The 21,869-nt window shown below is 48.1% G+C and overlaps 1 protein-coding gene across 3 annotated transcripts in view; it reads left to right on the top strand.

The window, feature by feature from the left end:
• Nucleotides 1–21,869, top strand: part of Rbp6 (RNA-binding protein 6) — a 1,068,785-nt gene that overhangs the window by 324,071 nt on the left and 722,845 nt on the right. For all 3 annotated transcript variants that reach the window (XM_050169782.3, XM_050169781.3, XM_050169783.3), the window contains exon 4: nucleotides 15,836–15,920. In XM_050169782.3, coding sequence (XP_050025739.1) covers nucleotides 15,836–15,920 — 85 coding nt within the window. The remainder of the gene's footprint in view (nucleotides 1–15,835; nucleotides 15,921–21,869) is intronic.

Here is a 21,869-nt window from a genome sequence, read left to right as displayed (position 1 = left end):
ACAAGACTTTCTGGAGAGCTTGCGCTCAAGCGAACGCGGTGCAATCCGTCGAGTATGCACAGTGATGGCGGCGAGCGACCATTGTTTCTTTTTCTCGTCTGCTAGCTAGAAAGCGTCCAAAACTCTGCCAGGCGAAAATGCACTCGGCCAGAGAAAACCGAACGCGCACCGAAGTGCGCCGCGCGGTGGTCGGGGCAACACGAGAAAAACGCATGCGCTCTGGCTGGCTCTGGCAGCCCGCGGGTAGGGGAGCGAGAACAAAAAAATTGAAGAGGCTCAATGTGTCCTCGCGATTAAAACTCAAAGTAGAAAACATAAATAAGAACGTAGTTACCTTGGCTAGCTTTAGTGTTTTCACTGGATGCTTTGGCGCAGGTGAAAAAAAATGTTGATGTTCTTTTTTATGAGACATAATGGCACGAGTGCACAACGCTTCGTCTCATCGGGCCTCACTGCCGGCTTTGTCAACTTGTCTGATAGTGTGTTCATTTGGCTTGTCTCGTTGTATGGCCCGATGTGCGACTTTGGAAAAGCTAATGAACCTTTGGAGTCAAACATTTATGGGAACATTAAACTTACAAAGTTCCGCAATTGAAGAACTAAAGCACACGTTTGGAAATGTCAATGCACCTTTCACGTGAAAAGTTTATGAGAACTTTATACCCATAAGGTTTCCGAATTGACATTCACGCGCTCCGTAGATTCCATGATAGAGTGTAGATTCCGGGCCTGCGCGAGATGACGCGGCGAGCCCGTTCGCCATCAAAACGTCCTTGAAACGTTGTGCTCAGATGGAGCTGCTTGCGTTATGTGACTCCTGGTGCATGGGCGTTGCCGCGAAATCCAGCCCGAGTTCGCAATTTTTGCGGTGAAATGGCTTTTCGAGCGTGAAAAAGACGTTCTAGACAAAATCCAGAATGATTTCCGGCGCCGGGGGTTGCTTTGGTCGGCGGTGCATGGACAGTACGAAACAATTTCGGGGGGGGGGGGCTGAAGTTCCATAAGCCCCCCCCCCCCCCCCTCTGGCTACGCCTCTGGCGGACACCGATATCCTCCGTTTTCACTTCAGATTAAACTATGTCGTATGTAACCTGCAAAACCTCGACCAAGCCTTCATCACTTTCTGCTCTCCTCAGCTTTATTTTCATCAGCTGACCCATGAGTGGACACCAATATTCTTCGCTTTCACTTCACATTGCACTCTTTCGTATGTAACCTGCAAAACCACGAGCAGGCATTCATCCCTCACCGCTTACCTTAGCTTGCTTTTCATCATTTGGCCCATAAGCGGACAGCGATATTCTTCGCTTTCACTTGACATTGCACTCTTTCGTATGTAACCTGCAAAACCACGAGCAGGCATTCATCCCTCACCGATTTACCTTAGCTTGCTTTTCATCATTTGGCCCATAAGCGGACACCGATATTCTTCGCTTTCACTTCACATTGCACTCTTTCGTATGTAATCTGCAAAACGAGGGGCAAGCGTTCATCCCTTTTCTGCTCTCCTCAGCTTTATTTTCATCAGCTGACCCATGAGCGGACACCGATATGCTCCGCTTTCACTTCAGATTACACTCTTTCGTATTTAACCTGCAAAGCCACGCGCAGGCATTGATCCCTTTCCGCTTTCCTTAGGTTTCTTTTCATCAATTGGCCCATAAGCGGACACCGACATTCTCCGCTTTCACTTCACATTGCACTTTGGCGTGTGTAATCTGCAAAACGAGGAGCAAGCCTTCATCCCTTGGTGGTTAAAGATCATGATGAAATATGGCAGCGCTCTTGGAAACAACGGCGTAACACAAAAAAACGAACACGAGCACTTTGTTGTTCATTCTGTTTACGTCGTTATTTCGAAGTGCGCTGCGATATTCCATCATGACTAACCAACTAGCCCACCAGTAAGTCTTAGGAAAGAAGGTTAAAGATAGATACAAACCGCATACGGAAACTGCAGCCGAATTTGCAACACTGCTGTCCCGCTGTCGGCGATTGCAAACGTTTCGTTGTTCTTATTTTACTGTCGAACAACAGAAAGCGGAGACTGCCTTTGTGTTGGAGTTCTTAGGAGAATGGGGTGAGGAGGGGGGTCTATTCTGTTGATGATTGGAAGCCAGCTCTTTGCACGCATGCGTTGTTGGCATCTCGAGCATTTTGTAGTTGCTTACATTGCTTATCAAGATTCTGTCTGTTGACCAGATCGCGATGTCGTCTGCAAAGATCAAGAAGTATGTGGAGCTTCGGCTCCGGGAGCTAGCTTTACTTTTGTGACTGTCAGATTACGGATGCGACACAAGACACAGCGTAACACGTCGTTGCTGTGCAGTTACGGGTACGTGACGTGTTTATCTCCTATCTACACGCGCGTTTTTGGACGAATCCACACGTTTAGGCCGCACGCTTTTCGATGTACGTACGTGCTTTTATCACTTCACACGAAGTTAAAGCTTGGCACATAACCGCGACACAGCCAAAAACGTAGCGTTTAGGTTGTCCTGGAACCACTGCACGCTTTTATTCCGGCGGTCCGTGCGCTCGCGCAGGAACACCACCACTTGGCGAAATCGGAGAAACGCTGACGAGCTTTTGTGATGCCGTTCTCTCGAGCGAGCGACGCGTTAATTGCTCCTGGCTATGACCGGACGCGCTGCTCTCGATCACCACGCAGAGCCGTGATTACTCCCGCAGGAGGAGGGCTCCCGAGTGAGGGCGCTTTCGTTTCTTCTTGTTCTTTTTTTTCTGTTTTTCTTTTTTGCTAGGCGCACTGTGTGCATCTATGTTTAGGGGGAGCGTCGTCGAAGCGACTGTCCGCGTCAGCGAATCACAGGCGGCTACCTCGGAGGAATTGCGACTGAGTGGCTCCGCAGCTAACTACGATTGTGTACTACCATCACGGTGACTACCATCGTGCGTCGCCATCATGGGCGTTGTTGCGTGCGAGTGGTTGCGCGAATTGCTAGCAGCTCTCCTACTGCGCTGAACAGACAGGTCTCGCTGCCTGCCAAGCTGATCTCTCGGTATCTCGTGGCTCACAAGTGTTACACATGGCACGGAGTCTGTAATCCGAGAAAAGGCGCTTTGTGTCGAAACCGGGTTTTGTGGCCATTTTAAGAAAGAATTCCTTTAGGCCCTGTTGTCGGCGACTTTCATGCGACCTTGAGCTAAAAGCCAGAGCCTCAAACGAGGACATCCGGGCAAGTTGCGAGAATAAAACGAGCTCACCCGGGCAACCAGTGAAGACCCCATTAGATACGCTAGTTACTTCCCAAACAAGTTGCAAAAACATTCTTTCCGAGTTCTTCTAAATGTTTGTTCACAATATCACTAAAGCTGTGACTTCTAGTGCGCTTCAGTTTTATTTGTCATTCCGAATAGCGGCGTTCGAAAGGCGGATACAGGGCATTATACACTTTATTGTCATCTTTTGGCGCTGAGACAGAGTTGCCTGTGCTCTTTTCAACGCCGCGGTCAGTGAGGTCCGCGGTGCGTCCGGCAGCGTCCAAACCGGTAGCGTCCGGCGCACCGCGGATAGCTGTTTGACCAAGACGAGAGACTTGCAATGAGGTTCTGTCTGTGACAGGAAACTATTGCGTCCATGTGGACGAGTGCGCAGTATGGCATGGTGTGGTGTGCTGTGGTGGAGTGTGCCGTTGCGAACATGCACTACACCCATTTTAACATTGTGGCTTTAGTATAATCTCCAACCAATCTGCTTTGCTGGTAGCCATTTCATGCTTACATCTCGATTACGGGAGAGTGAGAATTTTTTTCTGCACGGTGATTGGTCTCTCTACCATTGCCCTTGGAAACACGCAGATCTTGCGTCTTGCTTGTTTTTTTTTTCGTTGGCGCCATTTTCCTCCTTTGCTCGGCTCGCTCGGAGCAGCGAACGTTGCACGCTGCGTTTCCTGCGGTGTTGTGTTAGGGCTATGCCGTGCTGTAGCGCATACAACTACAGCAAGATAGCTTGAAGGTGGTTATGCGGCTTTTATGATACCACAAAGAAATCGTGACGGCTTGCGTAAGAGGTGGTGGGTGTACAACATTGGCTGAAAGAACTTTGTTCCGACGAAAAACAGCGTTGTTTGTGGGGGAAGGCGCCTTTCTTACTGCTCGTAACAAAGTGTCCCCTAATGCGGCACTTTTTAAATTCTTTCGGCCTGCTCATCAGCGTTTTTCGTTGCGACAATTTGTAGGTTGCATAAAAAAGGGATTGTCCTCGGTATGAAACTTCGTATAAAGTAGCGACACTCTCCTCCTCCGCCTTCGCTCTTCCTTGTTTCTCCTCTCTTTCGCGCTCCCTCCTCGACCGTGGCGCCACTCGCAACGCTTGAGCGTAGCAGACGACCTATCGCAGAGCGAATGCACGCATAGAAGGGCGGGGCGCTTTAAGCGTTCGCATTGGCTTTCTAGCTCCGAGTAACTTCGTGTACAGCATAGAATTTCTATTCACAAGTTCCGTGGCCTATAGGTGGCGCGCAAGGCGACTCAGTACCAGACAGATTATAAGAACCCCCGAGCACATGTGCGTCCTTCACGTCAGTTCGTATTGGGCTTATTGCTTCAAGATGGCTCTACCTTTTTCGCAATCACTGTCGCTAAGTGACATGCTGCGCCGCATAGACGCCTCAGAAACGCGGATACGTTGCCTTATTGAAGGGGAAGAGGTCATTAACACCAAGAACACTATTTGTTGCGATGTGAAGGCCTACAGCGTATCGTCTGTCGCTGTGGAAGGGCTTTGCCTGGAGACATCACATGCCCCGCAGAAGCCGCACGAGCTGGAATTTATGTCCGGGAGCGTTCTATCAAGGAACGCTAGCTTGTTTCTTTTTATTTTTTTCTTCGTGCTAATCGCAACGGTCCGCAAAGCTTGCCTTTCGCGCATTGCAGTGTCGCGACAAAGAGTAATCTTACTCATATGTGATGTTTTCGAGCTCCTTTCACGGATTGAGTTTGTATGAGGCGATATTTATATTCGACAATTAAAGGAAAGATGTCACTAAGGTTACCACAACTGCAATATATCAGACGTCATCTTTTGTGCGTCGCTATGTTAGCGCATGCAGACGTAAAGAAAGACATGCCGGTTGTTTTATTTTTCGCTGGTACAGTTGTATTGTCGTTCGAGTAACGAGGAGTCACGACAGAAGCTTGTTGCGCTCACGTCGTTAATTCGGTGCCTTTGTTTTATGCTCTACCGATCTTGTTTTCGGGGCCACTGTAGCCGCAAAGCTTGGCCGCGCGTTGGCGCACACGCGTTTCTGGCGGGACGATACAAAGGTGACGACACTGCGGGTTGCTGCCGGTGAAACACGGTCAAATATTACGCCCGTCTACGTACGTCTACTGTAGCATTGCTCTAGAGCTGCGACAAAGTGCTACAAACATGCCAGTCTTCAAGTTAAATGCTCGTATGTTCTCGTTGCGCTGGCCACAAGTGCAGAGCTCGAGCTCGGCGGCGCGGATGGCCTAGGGATGCAGCGAGAACGAACACGTGCCTTTCTGGCGAAACGAGACACCACGGCAACCACACGCTGCGAGTTGATGCAGGCCAAACCTGAGCAAATGCTTCCAACGCTCGGCCACGTACAATACATATACTCGCGATCAAAGCCACGCCGTTGTTTGCGCTGCTGCAATACACTGTCGCGAGCTCTGTTTTTCTAACTAACGCATCGATTCTCCGTATAGAAACAAATAAAAGAATGCACATAAGGAAAGAACTTTCGTTTTCTTAACTACGTGGCTCTAGGAAATCTCACTGCCGATGAAATGCGCACTGCACACTTACATCCGTGGTGTGCCGGCCTTGCCACTTCTAAACTTGACAACCCATTTTTTTTCTTTGCCGCATCTAAGGCGTGGAGACTCACTTCACTTGCCACAACTGTGGTGGTGCTTTGCGGCACGCAGCACACGCAATTGTTTTTGAATTTCATCTTGCACAAACGATGCTTAAAAACAGATAATCACGCCTACTGGCCGCCGCGAAGAAAGCAAGCAAATGCGCTACCGCCTCACCGCCTGCGGTTACTCCGATGCTCTTTGGAAAAAAATTCGCCGATGGCCGCGGGGTGGCGTGACAGTCTACGGAACTTGCGAATAAGACAGCGGTTGCGGGGAGACTGGATAAGCTTACGTTCAAGGTACGGTACCGTACGTTGCTGCTATTTTTCAAAAATAAACACCATGCAAATATGTCAAACGGACAAACTACGCAGAGCGTGCAGAAGCAGAGCTGCATTAAGCGCACCGCAGGGTCCAGGCGACACTACGGAAGCGGTCGACCGTCAAATAAACTTTTGTGCCGGCCGCGGTACTTTGCGACTACGGCATTGCTCGAGGTCGTGGATTTGATGCCATCCGCGGCAGCCGCATTTCGACGGGGGCAAAATAGAAAACGCCTGTGCATTTAGATTTTGGGACAGCTTAAAGAGCATGAATGTGTCAAAATTATTCCGGAGTCCGCCACTACGGCGTGCCCCATAATCCGATTGTGGTTTTGGCACGTACAGCCCCATAGTCCAATTCAAGTTTGATACTTCTGCCATGATCCGATGTGCCATGTGAGGCAATGACAATGCTGAACCCTCTAAGACGTTATGAAATATGGTGCACAACAACAGCTCAAGCAAACACCTCTCCCAGTGTGTTCCGTGTACGACACTGACGAACAGCAGTGGCGCACGCAAAGTAACGCTTAAGATCAACCCTCCTGTTGGACTAAACGTTGAAGAAATTAAGCTTTCGCCGTCACCATCACCGATAATTATCGATAAAGCTTCGCTTACATCGATTCCCACAGTGCGTGGAATCTGCATAGTGTTTTTTTTTCAATGTATCTAAACGAGCGCTAACGTCACAGCATGACGTCTCCGAATGTATCGCGTGCGCTACAGTTAGGTACGCAACATTTATCTCGCAACTTTCCTCGCCTAATTGTGCGAAGGATGTTAGTCTGAAGCTCTCCCTCCCAATTCGATGAATTTGTGTATTTCTTCTTAAACCGTCGCGCTTACGGGACGGTACCGACAAGAACTTCTTGCCTTTGCTGAAACTGTTTTGCCATCCGAAGGTGCAGCAGCTAACGGTGATGGAAAATGCCGTGAAGCGACGTCGCACTTGGCACAAAACTTAGTTCAAGGCGTTCGCGAACCAAAAGAACACGGGAAAGCAATATCGCCAATATGCGCTCCTCGCCAGTCGGTGCGCGCTCTTCAAGCGAAAATGGCGGTGGAGTGCGACTGTAAACGACCAAAGCCGGCACGAGGTCCCACGTGATGCCATTAGGCCAATAGCAACGCGGCGTCGGCCAGGGCACGACCAGGTTACGCCTACGCTCGCCGCAGGAATGGGCGCCTAAAAGCTGTGCTCTAAAAGCACGCCCACACTGCAAGCACCTTCTGCAAGTCCGTTGCAGTCCCAATGCCTTCTCCGCGTGCTTCTGTTCAAATGTATTAATACGATGCCGCCTGCCCTCGTCCTGAAGTCGCGGTAATTTGGAGAGCTTGAAATTGTCTATATGCACTTTCCACAATTGTCCAAAGTGCGTTACCTACTCAGTTGTTCACAGAATATGGTCATTCCACGTCTCATTCCTTGTAGGTTCCCTTTCTAATCGATGCGTAGCACGACACGATTAAAAAAAGGCAAAAAAAAAAAAAATTCGGCAGAGACACTAATGACTGCTTACGTGTGGGAATGCGAAAGCATTATAGTCCCTTTGTTGAAATGCTTTTTTTTTCTTCCGTACGTTCCTCGTCCGCGCAAGCTGTCGCCTGCGTTCTAACTGCGCCTCTGTATGGCAAAACGAAAACAGCGCCAAGCGCCTGAACGCGCTCGCTTGCCCGCGACGAATTTGTAGCTCGAAAGATCGCTCAGCGCCGTTCAATTGTAAATTATTATGCTTTTTATTTAATACACTCATTTTATACATTCATGACGTGGCGCCACCTGCTGCCCATTGGCTGCGCCGTCACGTGCCCGCCGACTAGGCCACACGTCTATAGTCAGCGCTGCGACGTGACCTGTGCAATGACGCACGCACTGGGTACACCTTTTAGTCAGCCAGTACCGTGGAGCCGCGGTGGCGTGGGGAAAAGCGTGCTCGTCAAGGCGTTGGCTCGTCTCACGCCCCGGAGGCCCGGGTTCGAACACCACCCACACCAAAATTGTCAAAATCTTAAGGCGGAAGCCTTAAGTGGCTCGCTGCATTGGTTTGTACCTAAAAAAAGAAGCGGCGTCAAGTCGAATGGAACAAAAAATATTATCATCAGCAATCGCTCATACCTCCGTAAGCAAGCAAAGATGCAATGGCTCATACTCTTGTAAGCAATGGCTCATACCCGCTTAAGGCGCAGGCTGCAAGCGCTCAGCAAAGTGAAGCGAGCAGCACATGCATTCGTTGAAATCACCCACACAACAGCATACGTTTCAATAAAGAGCAAGCTCAAAACAAGCATCCGAACCATCGATAAAGCAATGCATACCCCCCTCGGAAATACGCTACGGCCGAGGATGCTCGCCAAGCGAAAAACGAGGTGCGAAGCGCCGGGAGCACGGCGTTCCAGCGCGAGTGCTGCTTTCCCCTGCCGAGAGGATGCAACGCAAACTGGAAGAGAAACGTCGTTGGCGCGAACCTCACCCCGGCCGCTATACGAGCGCGCGAAGCCTCAGCTAAGCGTCGAAGTCGAAGAAGGCGCGCGGCAGCAGCGCCGCGACGCGTCGAGAGCAGCGCGAAGCGCTAACAACTTGCCACACGTTTGCTTCACACTGCGGCCCGTTATGTCTTGCTTGAACAAGTCGGATCCCCCCGATCGTGCAACCTAAAGCGCCCTGAAACGGTTCGGGCAAATTTTGTAGACGCGTAGGGTACAGCTTAAGTAGAACATTCGCACCACAATTTAAGTGAAGCGTTACGTATTAATGGAGCTACAAGCGATTACAAGTTACCCTCCTCCCTAGCCATGCTTTTCTTCCTCAACTCGTTCGCCGAGCGATCGGGGATAAGCTCCGCCTTTACTGGTTCTGCGTAACGATGCGACGTCACATCGTCCACTTCCGGTTGTTTTGGAGCGCGCCCCCGCCCGCGCGATACGTCTCCGCTAGCGGCTTGGCTGTCAACCCCAAGCGAGAGCTATCTAAGCAGAGTGCGTTGCGAGCACTCTGTCGTAGCGCCGAACGTGTCTGGTATTCCGGCAATCACACACTAGCAGAACGTTCCGACGGAACGGTGAAGGCATAATAAACTCAAGCTGATGAAGGAACTTTAGCGTAGACGTACGTGAGCTGCATGATCGGTCTCCACGTTCCAGCCACCCGTTGGCGCAGAGCTTAACCAGCCAAAGAAAGAGCTAATATTGCTCTAACGAAGTGTAAAACATTTCAAACATTTACGAAAACAACGTGTTAACGATTACACTCCTGCGAAAAATTTACGCCAGCAGCAAAGAAGAATACATTTTGTTACTGCTACTGTGTGTGGTTGAGCTCTACGCCACCAGATGGCTGCACCGTGCAGACCATTCACATTTGCGCTTCTCCCCTGAAACGACACGCAAGGGGACACGGCCAGGCCCTGTCCCCTTGCGCTTGTGTTTACCCTAATACCGGGCTCGCGAAACGCTAGTGCGGTAGTATTCTTCCGGTGTAAAGTGACGGCCGCAATCGCGCGAATCCTGGCGCCCATCGGATAGCGGCTGTCCAATGCGCTGCAGCCAATCCGCTCGTCTACTGGCTTGCAGAAGGACACGATGTCGCAGCTTGACATATTGCCAGTCGCTACGTTTGCAGTCCACAACGCAACAAAGTCGAATCATAGCGCTCGCGAAAAGACAGGCCGACACTGACTGCGGAGCTCTCGTCAAAGACGGAGCACGTTGTAACACATGTAGACGACACTTGCTGTGTGCCGGAAGTGCTTAAGTGTACTGAACAATTTTTCTTGTGCATTCTCTTTCTGTTACTTTCTTTCTATAAAAACAAATTAACTAACACTCCAACTATTATAAGCATCATTTGTTTACCATAAAGTTGGAAAAATTATCGATCGCGCGCCCTGGCCAGTCAATCGTATAGCTTGCCCCACTGACGTCAAATTGGCGATTTCCGTCATATGGGTAGGGGCGGCTTAAAATTCCGCCCAGGAGTGTGCTGCGATCGGCAGCGATGTGCATTTTTAAAACCTTATAATAAATTACACGCTTTACGCGGAACACTTAGATGTGTCAATTAATGATCAGAAGGACCTACTCTAACGACTCAGTACGTTTGTAGAATATCGTCAAAATCGTGTCAGGGTCCCTTTAATGCATTGCCAAGTGTGCAGCAGGCATTCGCTTTCACGTGTTACAGGAGTGTAACATGCTGCCGAACCTTCATTTCCAAGGCCATTAATTTACTTAATTTACGGGAACCTCCTTGAGAAATTTGAGCTCAATCCAAAGATTTCTTGACGTGTTTTCACTCTTTGCGTCGTCGTCCATTTTTGGTATTATCATTCGGTCACGCCGCGGACTATATATCCTATGCGACGGGTTTTCGCATAACGAGGCACATAATGATTTCGCATTAATAAATGCAATCAGGATGACGGAACGGATGGGCTATAGTTCAGAGTGTACTATTTACGCTAACGACATGAGCAGCTGGCTAACGTGTGATGCACGCTTCACAGCGGACAGCAAGAGTAGTTCGTTCAAGCGCCGTCCACTTGTATTGGCCTTCCACTCTGCGTTTTAACAAATGCCACGTAGCGCATCACTGTCTCTTGTCCTTGCTTCCTTGCCCGGCAACGGCACTTTAGGTTGGCGCAATTGCCAATGGCCTTGCGTTCATCTGCTTCCATTGATTCATTTTCTTTGCCCGTTGTGGCTGCTTCGACTCAATGAAGCGGCCACCAATAGATGCGCCGCTCTGCTCGATCCAATTGTGCGCCCTCGCGTCGCTGGCCCTTCGTTTATTTCGTTTTTTTTTTTCTATTCCGCGTTTCCATCTTCTCGTCGTCTGCTGCGTGGCTCCCCCCTTGTTTCTTTTCTATGTTTTAGCTTCAATTCAGCGCTGCGTTCTCGTTCGACCTATACGTTGTGCGGGGTTCTCACCCGTGCTCTTGGGACAAAGGAACAACAACACAGTAGGAGCGCAAACATTCACAAGGGCATTTATTGCACCTTTCATAGACTAATGCCTGCTAGCCGAGTTGCTATCCACAAAACATGCCGATGGGCGCGCGACGAATTCCGGAAGTCCGACTCACCGCGACCGGATAACGAGCGAATATGTTCGCCCCATGCTGGACAACAACGCCTGGTCGTTTGCGCGAACGGTCACGCGAACGGTCACGCGAAGGGTGGCGCGTTCGAACGATCCGTGTTCGTCCATTCCGGGGTAGGCCTCGCGAGATGGTCTCGCAGAAACATGGATCGACGCCCGCGCAGGACGTCCGCGCCGCTTGGCGAACAGGAGCCAAAGAGGAAGAGCTTCTCCTTTTTGCGCCCAAACAACCCCGCCGTTAGGTGGCGTTAGCAAAGCAACACTCGCGCCATCTCTCGTACTACCCTGCAAGCATACCGACCGCTGAGTAAAGCCACGCGGCGAAGCCGGATTACAGGAGACGGGGGCTATGCGAGAAAACAACATATTGTCACGTGGTGGTGCGTTAAGAACACAGTAGCAATACTGTGAAAGACAAAACTAACTTTTATTGGGCGAACCTGTGCCCACAAAAACAGGCTACACTTATAGCACAACGACAGCGGCGAACACGGTCGGCGATCGTCGAAAATCTGATCAGCGGCTCAAGCGCGTCGGCTTTTATACAGCAGTCGTCGAATGTTCCAGACTAATCGTTGGGACCTGCGTGCCTTCCACAAAGTTCTACACCATTCGCGTCACGCGATGAAATCAGATAACACAAGGTTCGGCGACAACAGACAGCGGATAGAAGCATATATAACATTCCAGAAACTTCGGATACATGCAGGCGCGTCCTGTGCTGTGCGATAGCATTTGTTAAGCAAGCGGTGCAACATGGTCACCCGGGAAAGATCATCATGTACACGTGTCAATATCAGGGGACGCGTGAGAGTCGCGCATCCCCACAGCTGTCATCAAAGAGTATTTCATCACTGTCTCAACCCCATTCCGTCCCCCAAAAATTAATAAAAAATATTGGTCTGCAATCCAAGCTGCGAATATGGTTAGAAAATGAAGCTGTACATAACGAACGATTATACATTCCGACGTAGCTTCAAATTATTCACTAGGTGACATTCACGTGCGCTTTACCTGATTATTGGCCTTAGATGTTTCGACGGACGGCGACTTCGCTTGCGCCGCTACTTTATGCACCTACAAAGAGAGAAGAGAAACGCACTTAACGACGGTTTCGCCGTGCCTCTTATGTCGATGCTCTTCAGCAGTGCTCACTATACGTGGCCTTCCCACAGCAATGTCGCAACACAAATCACTTGCTACGTGGGTTCTTCTTTCACATACGAAAGTGTAGTTACGTCACTCTCTTCTTCGTGTGCTAGAGTTCCCGCTTCCTGGCTGTAGCAGCTTATGCAACCGTAATCTTAACCGGGAAGCGCTTGTGGCGAACGCTATGCGCGAAGGCCAGTTATCTGGTTATTTTGTCTCCCTTGCCCCGCACAGCCGGCGCCGCTGCTGCTCCGGTGATTGTGATTATTATTATTATTATTATTATTATTATTATTATTATTATTATTGTTGTTGTTGTTATTGTTATTGTTGTTGTTATTGTTGTTATTGTTGTTGTTGTTGTTGCTGCTGCTGCTGCTGTTGTTGCTGTTGTTGTTTTGCGAATTCACCGAGGGACGACAGTGTTCAGATAGGAGGAACATTTGTCTGCGAGGCCCCACTCTGTGGACACTGATGCGGCTCGGTTGTTTGAATCGCCCCCAGCACGCAGCCCATGAGTGCGCGTGCGCACGGTGTTCCAATTCGACGTTCGCGAGTGATGCAGGCGAAACGGAAATTGTCGATTGAGTTTCGATTGACGCGCGCTTAGCGATTGCCCCTCTGCTGCTCTGCAAGTCCGCTTTTTATAGCTGTGCGCGCTCGTTATGCGACGAGGGCGGCGATACGGGCTTTTTGGTCGGTCATCATTGAACGGCATCTTCTGTAAGGCGCAAGAAAAGAAGAAACGAAGCTCTTGTCTTCGTTTCTTCCTGTTGCGCTGTACAGATACCTTTCGTTATTCGAGTCGCATCTTTCTTGAATCGAGCGAAAGAAATGATGTGGCGCGCGCCCCTGGGACCATCAAAGCAAAGCAACACTGCTGCTTCCATTCCATAGCGTGAACATCATAGCTGCTGCACGTAGCGTTCGAGATTGTATTATTATTGCGCAATACCGAGTTGAAGCCGGGCTTAATAGCCGTGAAAGAAAAGAGCATTGATTACACATGGACTACAACGTAACTGCTTGTTTGCGCTGCACGCGTCTCGCATTCTGCGCAGCAGATGTGCAATTCAGGTGTGACCTCGGTGGGCATGTAAACCGGTTTCTGAACAGTGTGGTAACAGACGCGCTCAGCCATGCCCCACAGGAAGGAAAAGCGTTGCTTTCGACTGACACCTTCGGGCCATATATTCCGACGCAGAATCGGGCAAAGGCTAAGCGGCAGGACGGCACACGCACGCACGCGCACCGAAAGCTATACGAGTCTGATTTTGGGAACATCCATTTCTGTCCAGTGGGCGACCCCAGCGATAAAAGCGGTGCCCTCGCGTCCCAGCCAATCTCGGAGAGCGAATAAACGCGCGGCGTCCTCCTCAGTGCAGCCATAGAGTCCCTGGTCCCACATACGCACATGGGATGGAGATGTCAATTGGAATTTGGGCTAAAGCTGCCTGTTATAGCTCATGTGGTGTCGTATATTGCTCTTGCCAACGAGGTTGTTATACATATGTATATTTTTTCAGAATTGTATGGCAGCCTCGATATCTTTGTGATTTCGTTGCGGCGATGTTCTCTGACATGTTTGCACGTAAGCACACATAACGCACCGTCTAAACCGGAAGCACATCTTAAATAATGCGTCACATTTTTTTTTCACCACTAGGCATATATAAGTTGCACAGGCTGGCCTGAGAGAAGGCCGGCCACAAACACAATGCCGTCGCCAGCTAAGCGGCGCCTCTCTTCTTTGGTGACAAGCCACACGAAGTGGTGTGCACAAGATGTACCAGCAAGCAGCCACTATACTGAAGAATATGGGATGTGGAACCGTCCAAGACGCGAGCCGATCCGCGAACGTATCTCGCCCGGAATAGCTTGAGACATCCCGCCAGTCACATTTGATTCGACCTCGCCGAAACATCCGCACGCACGCACGCACGCACGCACGCACGCACGCACGCACGCACGCACGCACGCACGCACGCACGCACGCACGCACGCACGCACACGCACACACACACACACACACACACACACACACACACACACACACACACACACACACACACACACACACACACACACACACACACACGTCCCAGTTGTCAAACCATTAAGGTTCGGGCTACTACTGAAAAACGTTTTCTTTATCAAGGCTGAAAAATCTAATCTGCGACTCGATCACTGATATGAGTTTGGATGGCTTGTGGGCCTTTAGTGTAATGATTAAATCTAACGTGCATAAAGTAACTGGCAGCCTATGAAAATGGAAGACGGTGGCACGAAAGAGAACTTACTATCAGAAGTGACATTTGTGCGCAGAGAAGTCTCCCTCCCTCCGATTGTGTGCCGCTACTCCTGCGCGCTCGTCTTCTCCCGAGCGCGCGCGTATGAGCGGCGCCACGAACACCCGGATCGAAGGAAGACCGGCCGGAGTCGAGGCGGGCCTAATGAACTTTGACGAATCATTATCGATAACGTCCCCCGCCGTATTGGGTCGCTCTCCGTTGTCTCCTTTCTTCCTGCACGGGTGGTTTCTATTTTTCCGTTTGCTGCTTCGTCGCTCTTTGACCGCGTTCGAGAAAGAAAAAAAAAACAATAATGAAGGCGGCGCGTGGCCAGAAGGCTGGCGATATGTGGTTGATTAATTGGACGCCGGTTCATTTGGCGCAGACGCCCCGGCGCATGGCCTTCCCCACCGACGCGCTCGCGCACTGCCGTCTCCGGTAATGACCGGCCGTACCCAACATTTGTGCCTCCCGATCGAGTTGCAGCAAGACGCGCGCCGCAGCGCCAAAGATTCCGAACTGGGAGGACATACAACGAAGGTATACACGTAGGGCTTCCACCGGACACTGCCAACAAGGAAACGAACTCCAATGTTCGTCCATCTCTTCATTTCTTCCTGGATAAAGATTGGCTTGGAAAAGGAACGGGAAGTTGTTAGCCATATGAAAATGCGTTAGGAAAGGTGCAAGTCTACAATAAGTTGTGCATGGCTCTAAACAGAAGAAAAAAAGATGTGTTGTCAATTTATCTCCTGCTTTTATTGCTGTTGATTGTTTTTGCACCACGATGCGTTGTTTTCTGTCAAATGTGATCGGCCGCAGCCGAAATTCATGCCGGCTTTCATGTGAAGCGCTGATGTGTACGTGTACGCAATCCATGGATAGTTGCACAAGAGGGCGCACACGCAAATTCGACACCAGCGTCACACGATCACAGGCGAGGCCTTTAATCATGCCTAACCTTTTGATCTGTTATGGGATCTCTTAGTCTGCGCTCTTCTTTTGCATGTCGGTAAGGTTGTCTGAATGAAGTTTACAAATAAAGCGCGCCTTCCTTTTCCGCGTGCCCCACCGTGCGGTGATTTCTCACGAATGCTTGCTTGTCGTCCCACTTGCAGGGGCTTCGGGTTCGTCACCTTCTCGGACCCGGCCAGTGTAGACAAGGTCCTAGCCAGCGGTCCCCACGAGTTGGACGGCAAAAAGGTGAGTGGGAAAACATGGCGCACGTATTCAGAGGCGGTGTCTCGCCTTGTTTTATCCTCCGCTAATTGCGTGCAAGATGCGCAGTTCATGAGCGATTTCATCATTCCACGAATGGAGCCATGTTTGGTGCTATGCTAGAGCCGTCGCTTCGATGGGTGCCGCCATGTTTGTTGACGCAAAACTTTTGGGACAGCTTTTGGGGTTCCCGCTAAATCAGTGAAATAGCATGCCCGACGCAAAGCCGAAACGCAGTTTGCGTCTCGTGCATGCGCAGTGGCTTCGACGCTCTTTCTTTGGGGCCTGTTCCGACTCGGGGTCCGAAGACGTGGCATCCTCTTTCCTCGTGGAGGAGTGAGTGAACGTGAGGCTGGATACGATATTCCGGACGTTTGACAAACACTTATATAGTTACATATGTAGAATAAAATGCAAAATAAAACAGAAACGTTGATGATGAAGTGGTAGTCGCTCGTCACTCCCGCCGTCCGTAGCCCCATTTAGCGCCACGGCTCGTAAGGTAGGCTGTACATCAACCTGCTGATTATGAAAGCTTGTATCAATTTGATCGTTTCGTACTCTTTAAAGCCCTTCCTGTGGGAGGTTATCCTGTGCATCATTCAAGCCACCTGATGCACTGTACACTTAAGCAAGAGCAGGGTGTGTTCTACGCCGCTGTTACATTGTAACCATAGCCCTGAATTCGCAGTTTTTGCACTCCCCGTACTGGTTGGTCTTGGAGCGTTAGCCGGATCTCTGGTTCTGTGCGCGTCTATTTTGCTTTGATTCAAATAAATTCCGATTTCTACTGCGCGCAGCACATGTTCGCCGTGTCTTTGACGGCTTCGACTTTGTTTATTGCCTCCTGTAAGGTGTTTTACTTATGCTCACTTGAGCCTGTCGAAACCCATAAAGTAATATCGTCTGCGTACAGTGCTTCACCTAGATCTGGGGGGTATTCTGTAAGAGTCCACCTAGTTGACTGTCCATTTCGGCTGCTGCTGAGTGGATGCAGCTGCACGAGAGAGGAGGAGACGAGCTGCCCTAGCCAATGAGCAGCGGCCGAAATGGACAGTCCACTAGGTGGACTCTTACAGAATACCCCCCAGATCTAGGTGAAGCACTGTACGCTGACGATATTACTTTATGGGTTTCGACAGGCTCAAGTGAGCATAAGTAAAACACCTTACAGGAGGCAATAAACAAAGTCGAAGCCGTCAAAGACACGGCGAACATGTGCTGCGCGCAGTAGAAATCGGAATTTATTTGAATCAAAGCAAAATAGACGCGCACAGAACCAGAGATCCGGCTAACGCTCCAAGACCAACCAATACGGGGAGTGCAAAAGCTCTTACAGAATACGCCCCCTGGTATTGTCTCCAGGAACAGAGAGAGCCTGCGCATTCCGATGGTAAATAGCGCTCTTGCAGAAAAGAGCGCATCTTGGTCTTCTCGCCTCAGCCTGATTCTTGCACCAGCGTGAGCTGGTGTGATGTAGTACCGAACGCTTTCTTAAGCGCATCTTGTAACAAGGTTGTTAGTGCGCTATGAATACACGGGCAACAGAAGTGCAGAGGACGCACGCAGTCTAGCTTTATTGGGTGAAAGATATATATATATATATATATATATATAATGACGTCATTATGACGATAGGCCATCCAAAAGCGCTGACGTCTCAATCTTGCGTCCAGAAATTGCATCTCACAATCAGCAAGTGCAACGCAAGGATCGTTAACACATACACACGTTTTCTTCTTGAGAGCATATGCCCCTCGAACACTTCCCGTGTATGATGATCCCTATGACGGCGTAAAATTTTATATTTTTCTAGAAGCGGTGGGTACACCTTCTTTGTCTCTTTTTCGTACGCCCTGCATTGTTTCGCTACGTCGGAATACTCGCCGGATGCTCGATTCCTAAAATGTTCTTTTAAACGGATATTACACTCTGCAGTTAACAATGCAGACTGTTTCAAAGTCATCATGAACAAGAGAATAACTGGACAAGATATCAAAGGACAACCGGTTATGAATATAGAAAGGCACGCCATCACCTCGCTTTCCGTCTGGAATCACTGAGATGGGTTTATAGTCAGCAAACTGTATAACATGTGAATTTGAACAAAACCATGTTTCTGTAAAAGCAATGAAATCAAAAGTAAACGAGAGTTTCTGTAACTCGGTTTCTACTTGTTCTGATTTATTTCTTACGCTCTGACAGCTTCAACGGTAAAAGGATAATGTGTTTCGCGAATTGTAGGCGCCATTTTTTAACGTGTCGGAAAATTATTCGGAAGTAAGGTATGTCATTGTTAAGGAAGTGTGCTGCGTAGCCCTGCAGCTACGTGCTCTGAAATAATCTTATCAATGTCCTCCCCGCAAGCAATTCTAATGAGGATTATGTTAGCCTCTTTCCATTACCTCGGCACCAAGCTAGTTTCCCAGACCTCTGTGTTTTATTTATTTATTTGGTGCATACTGCTAGCCTTAACGAACATTTTGGCAGGAAAGGGTACATTCATAAAAGGGAAAATACATCATTTACACAGGGTTCAACGCTAATCGTTTACAAGAGGCCTTGGCTTTGGTTTAAAAACAAGCTTATTTGTACACATGCACAGCGATATAGACAATGCACATTCTTGGTGACAATAGAACACAATGTAAAAACCACATTTCATCACGTAGCAACAAAGATATGGTCAGACAGCTTAGACAAAAAAGAATCGAGCGTCGTACAATCGACAACCTATTGTGGTAACAGATTCCATTCTCTGATAGCTTGTGGGAACTATGAATACCTGAAGGTGTCATTGTGAAACCTATACTCAGATAATTGTTTATTGTGCTTCGTTCTTGAAATTCTAGCGTTATATTGTACTAAAAACTTGTTTTTGTCTATTTTTAGAGCATTGCTCTGGAGAATGAACACGAATTTTAGTCTGAGATCTCTAGCATGATCGCTAATTGTTGGGAGTCCGGCTAAGCGTAGAAGTTCAGTTGGGGAATCATGACGACGGTATTTATTATAAATAAATCTGGCTGCTTTTCTTTGTACACTCTCTAACTTCACTATGGCACATTTAGTGTATGGGAACTAGCATATGGCGCTGTATTCTATAATTGAGCGAATGAGTGACGTGTACGCGAGTAGTTTGATGTTGGGTGAAGCGTATCTGAGGGACCGTTTGATGGAAAAAAAAGCGCTGAGAGTGATTTTGTTGCCACGTATGACACGTGTTCGTTCCATTTTAGATCGGAAGAAATAATGATACCCAAATGATACCGAATCTTGGGCGTATTCTTCAACCATTTGTAGTTCTCTTTGCTGAATTTGATATGGAAAGGTTAGTGGTGCTTGCTTTCTCGTGACTGTCATGCAGACAGTTTTTTCTGCATTTAGCGTCATCTGCCAGTCCTGACACCATTTCGCTATCTTTTTAAGTGCGTCATTCAAAACAACCTGACCACCCTTGGTCTGTATTGCTTTATAAATAATGCAGTCATCTGCGAACATGCGTGCCGTTGCGTCAATGCCATTTGCTATGTCGTTGATAAAAAGAAGGAAGATAATGGGAGCTAAAACTGTGTCCTGAGGCATACCGGATAAAACTTCAACGTAGTCCGATGATTGCCCTTCCAAATGAACGAATTGTTGACGTCGTGACAAATATGCTTCTAACCATTTTGTAAGAATACCGTGTCCCAGAATTCCTTGCAGCTTATGGATTAGTTTTGGATGCGATACACGATCAAAGGCTTTTGATAGCTCTAGAAAAATTATGTCTACCTGTCCTCGCTTATTGATTGTTAATGCTAGGTCATGAATAGTCTCTATTAATTCAGTTGTTGTAGACAAACCACTCCTAAATCCATGTTGGTTGGGATTAATTAGAGAATGACTTTCAACAAAAGTTTCGATGTGTTTTGATATTAAATGCTCAAAATGTTTCCCCGCCGTACAAGTGAGTGAAATAGGACGGAAGCTTGAAGGATTTGTAGCATCACCTGATTTATGTAACGGAGTGATTTTAGCAATTTTCCATTCTTGAGGAACTTCAGAAGTTTGCAACGATTTTGTGAAAATTAGCAATAAGTATTTGGAAACCCATTGAGCGTACCTTCTGAGAAAAGTATTTGGAATATTATCTGGGCCGCGGGATGTTTTTTATATCAAAAGTAAGTAATAAAGAAAGAATTCCCGCTTCCGCTATATTTAGCTCACATGGTACCTCACCTATGTCACTTGTCTGTGCGACCTTGTCTGGAACAGTGTTATGGTCAACTGTGAAAACTGATTGGAAAATTGATTAAACTGGGTAGCCTTCGTTAAGGCTTCTGTTGGCAATAAGTTGCTCTTCTTCGGAACCCTAGATTTGAGATAATGCCAAAATTTATGAGGCGATTTTTTAATGAAGGTATTTAAGGTTTCATCTAAGTACGTTTGTTTAGCCGTTTTCGCTGCTATCTTCAACGCGTGAGAAAGTTCGCTAATTTTTCTTGTACACTTGAAGAAAGAAGTTCTTTCGTTTCTAAGTTTTCTGAGCCTTGCAATTCTGCGTTTTAAATGTATAATCTCTCTTCATATCCATGGGTTTGTTTTGCGTACGGTCTTTATTTTCTTAGGAAATAATTTTGCGAGAGAGTGCTCAACATCGGCCCTGAAAAGCATCCATAGGTTATCAGTTGGCATGCTTGCATTGTGGAGAAACCGAAGGAATTCGGGGTAAGATTCTTCTAGGAAATCAAGAACACTAACGTCATCGGCATTTGTCCAGTCGTATATTTGAGTCTTTTTCTTTCGCGCTCGCGGCCGGTTGTGTAATGTTAATGAACATATGGTTGCTTTGTGATCTGCAATTCCATTGACTGTTTCCCAAGAGATTGTGTTATCGGGAAGATTGTCGCTTCAGGTCTAATATATTGCTGGTTTTCGTGGTTACACGTGTTGGTGCACGTATAATCTGCTTGAGGCCAAAGTTAAAGGCAATTTCCAGCAGTGCTTCTGCGCAGGACGTCAAGCGTTGCCCAGTCTATTGAGGGCAGGTTACAGTCACCCGTGAGTATAATTTTATGAGTACCCTGAAGATAACGTTGTATGTAATCAGCCAGTGGGTGAAGCATACTGCAATCGGCGTTTGGGGGCCGGTACATAGTTCCGACGAATAATACAAATTTACTGACAGTAATCTTACACCACACTATATCATGTACGTCAGGCATGGGCATCGTTGGAATGTCGTCTCTCACCAAAACTGCAACACCACCACCCCGGGTGCATCTATATTTGCGCAGGACAAAATAGCTGGGTGGAAAGATACCGCTGCTCGGAATTCGTCACGACAGCCATGTTTCACTGATCGTGACTATTTGCGGAGACTGCTCCAGAAGAAATGCTTCTAATTCTTCTGTTTTGTTTACAACGCTTCTAGAATTAATGTTCAGTATAGTTAGCTTTTCTTGTTGGTCGGGCTGTTCCCGTTTTTTGCAAAGTTCTGCTTTTTTCTGGTTAATGGTACCTTGTCGCTACTTTCTTTGTCCCAAACGAACACGTCATCATTAACCTTAATTTTATCAAAGATCAATTTGACTTTATCCTTGTTTTCTCGAATGGTTTTGCAGCTATCCCGTAGTTGTTTTCTAATATTACACAACCTTAACGAGAAATCTTCGCTGACTGATATGGTGGTTCCTTTAAATTTGGTGCATTTCTTAAATATTTTAGTTTTATCTCTGGAATCAAGCAGCTTAAGTATGACAGGACGTGTATTGTTTTTCTTTTTTGGCCCCAAGGCGGTGAATCCTCTCTACTCCAGAAATAGTAACACCAAGTTTATTTTTAATGAGTTTCACACATATTTCATTTTCAAGGCGCTCGACAGTCTCCTCTTGTTCTTCCTTAATTCCGTAAACGATTAGGTTCGATCGCCTACTTCTGTTTTCGAGGTCG

This window comes from Dermacentor andersoni, chromosome 3, assembly GCF_023375885.2.
Source record: "Dermacentor andersoni chromosome 3, qqDerAnde1_hic_scaffold, whole genome shotgun sequence".
In the NCBI taxonomy this organism is placed as follows: Eukaryota; Metazoa; Arthropoda; class Arachnida; order Ixodida; family Ixodidae; genus Dermacentor; species Dermacentor andersoni.
This window is presented reverse-complemented; position numbering and strand designations above follow the sequence as displayed.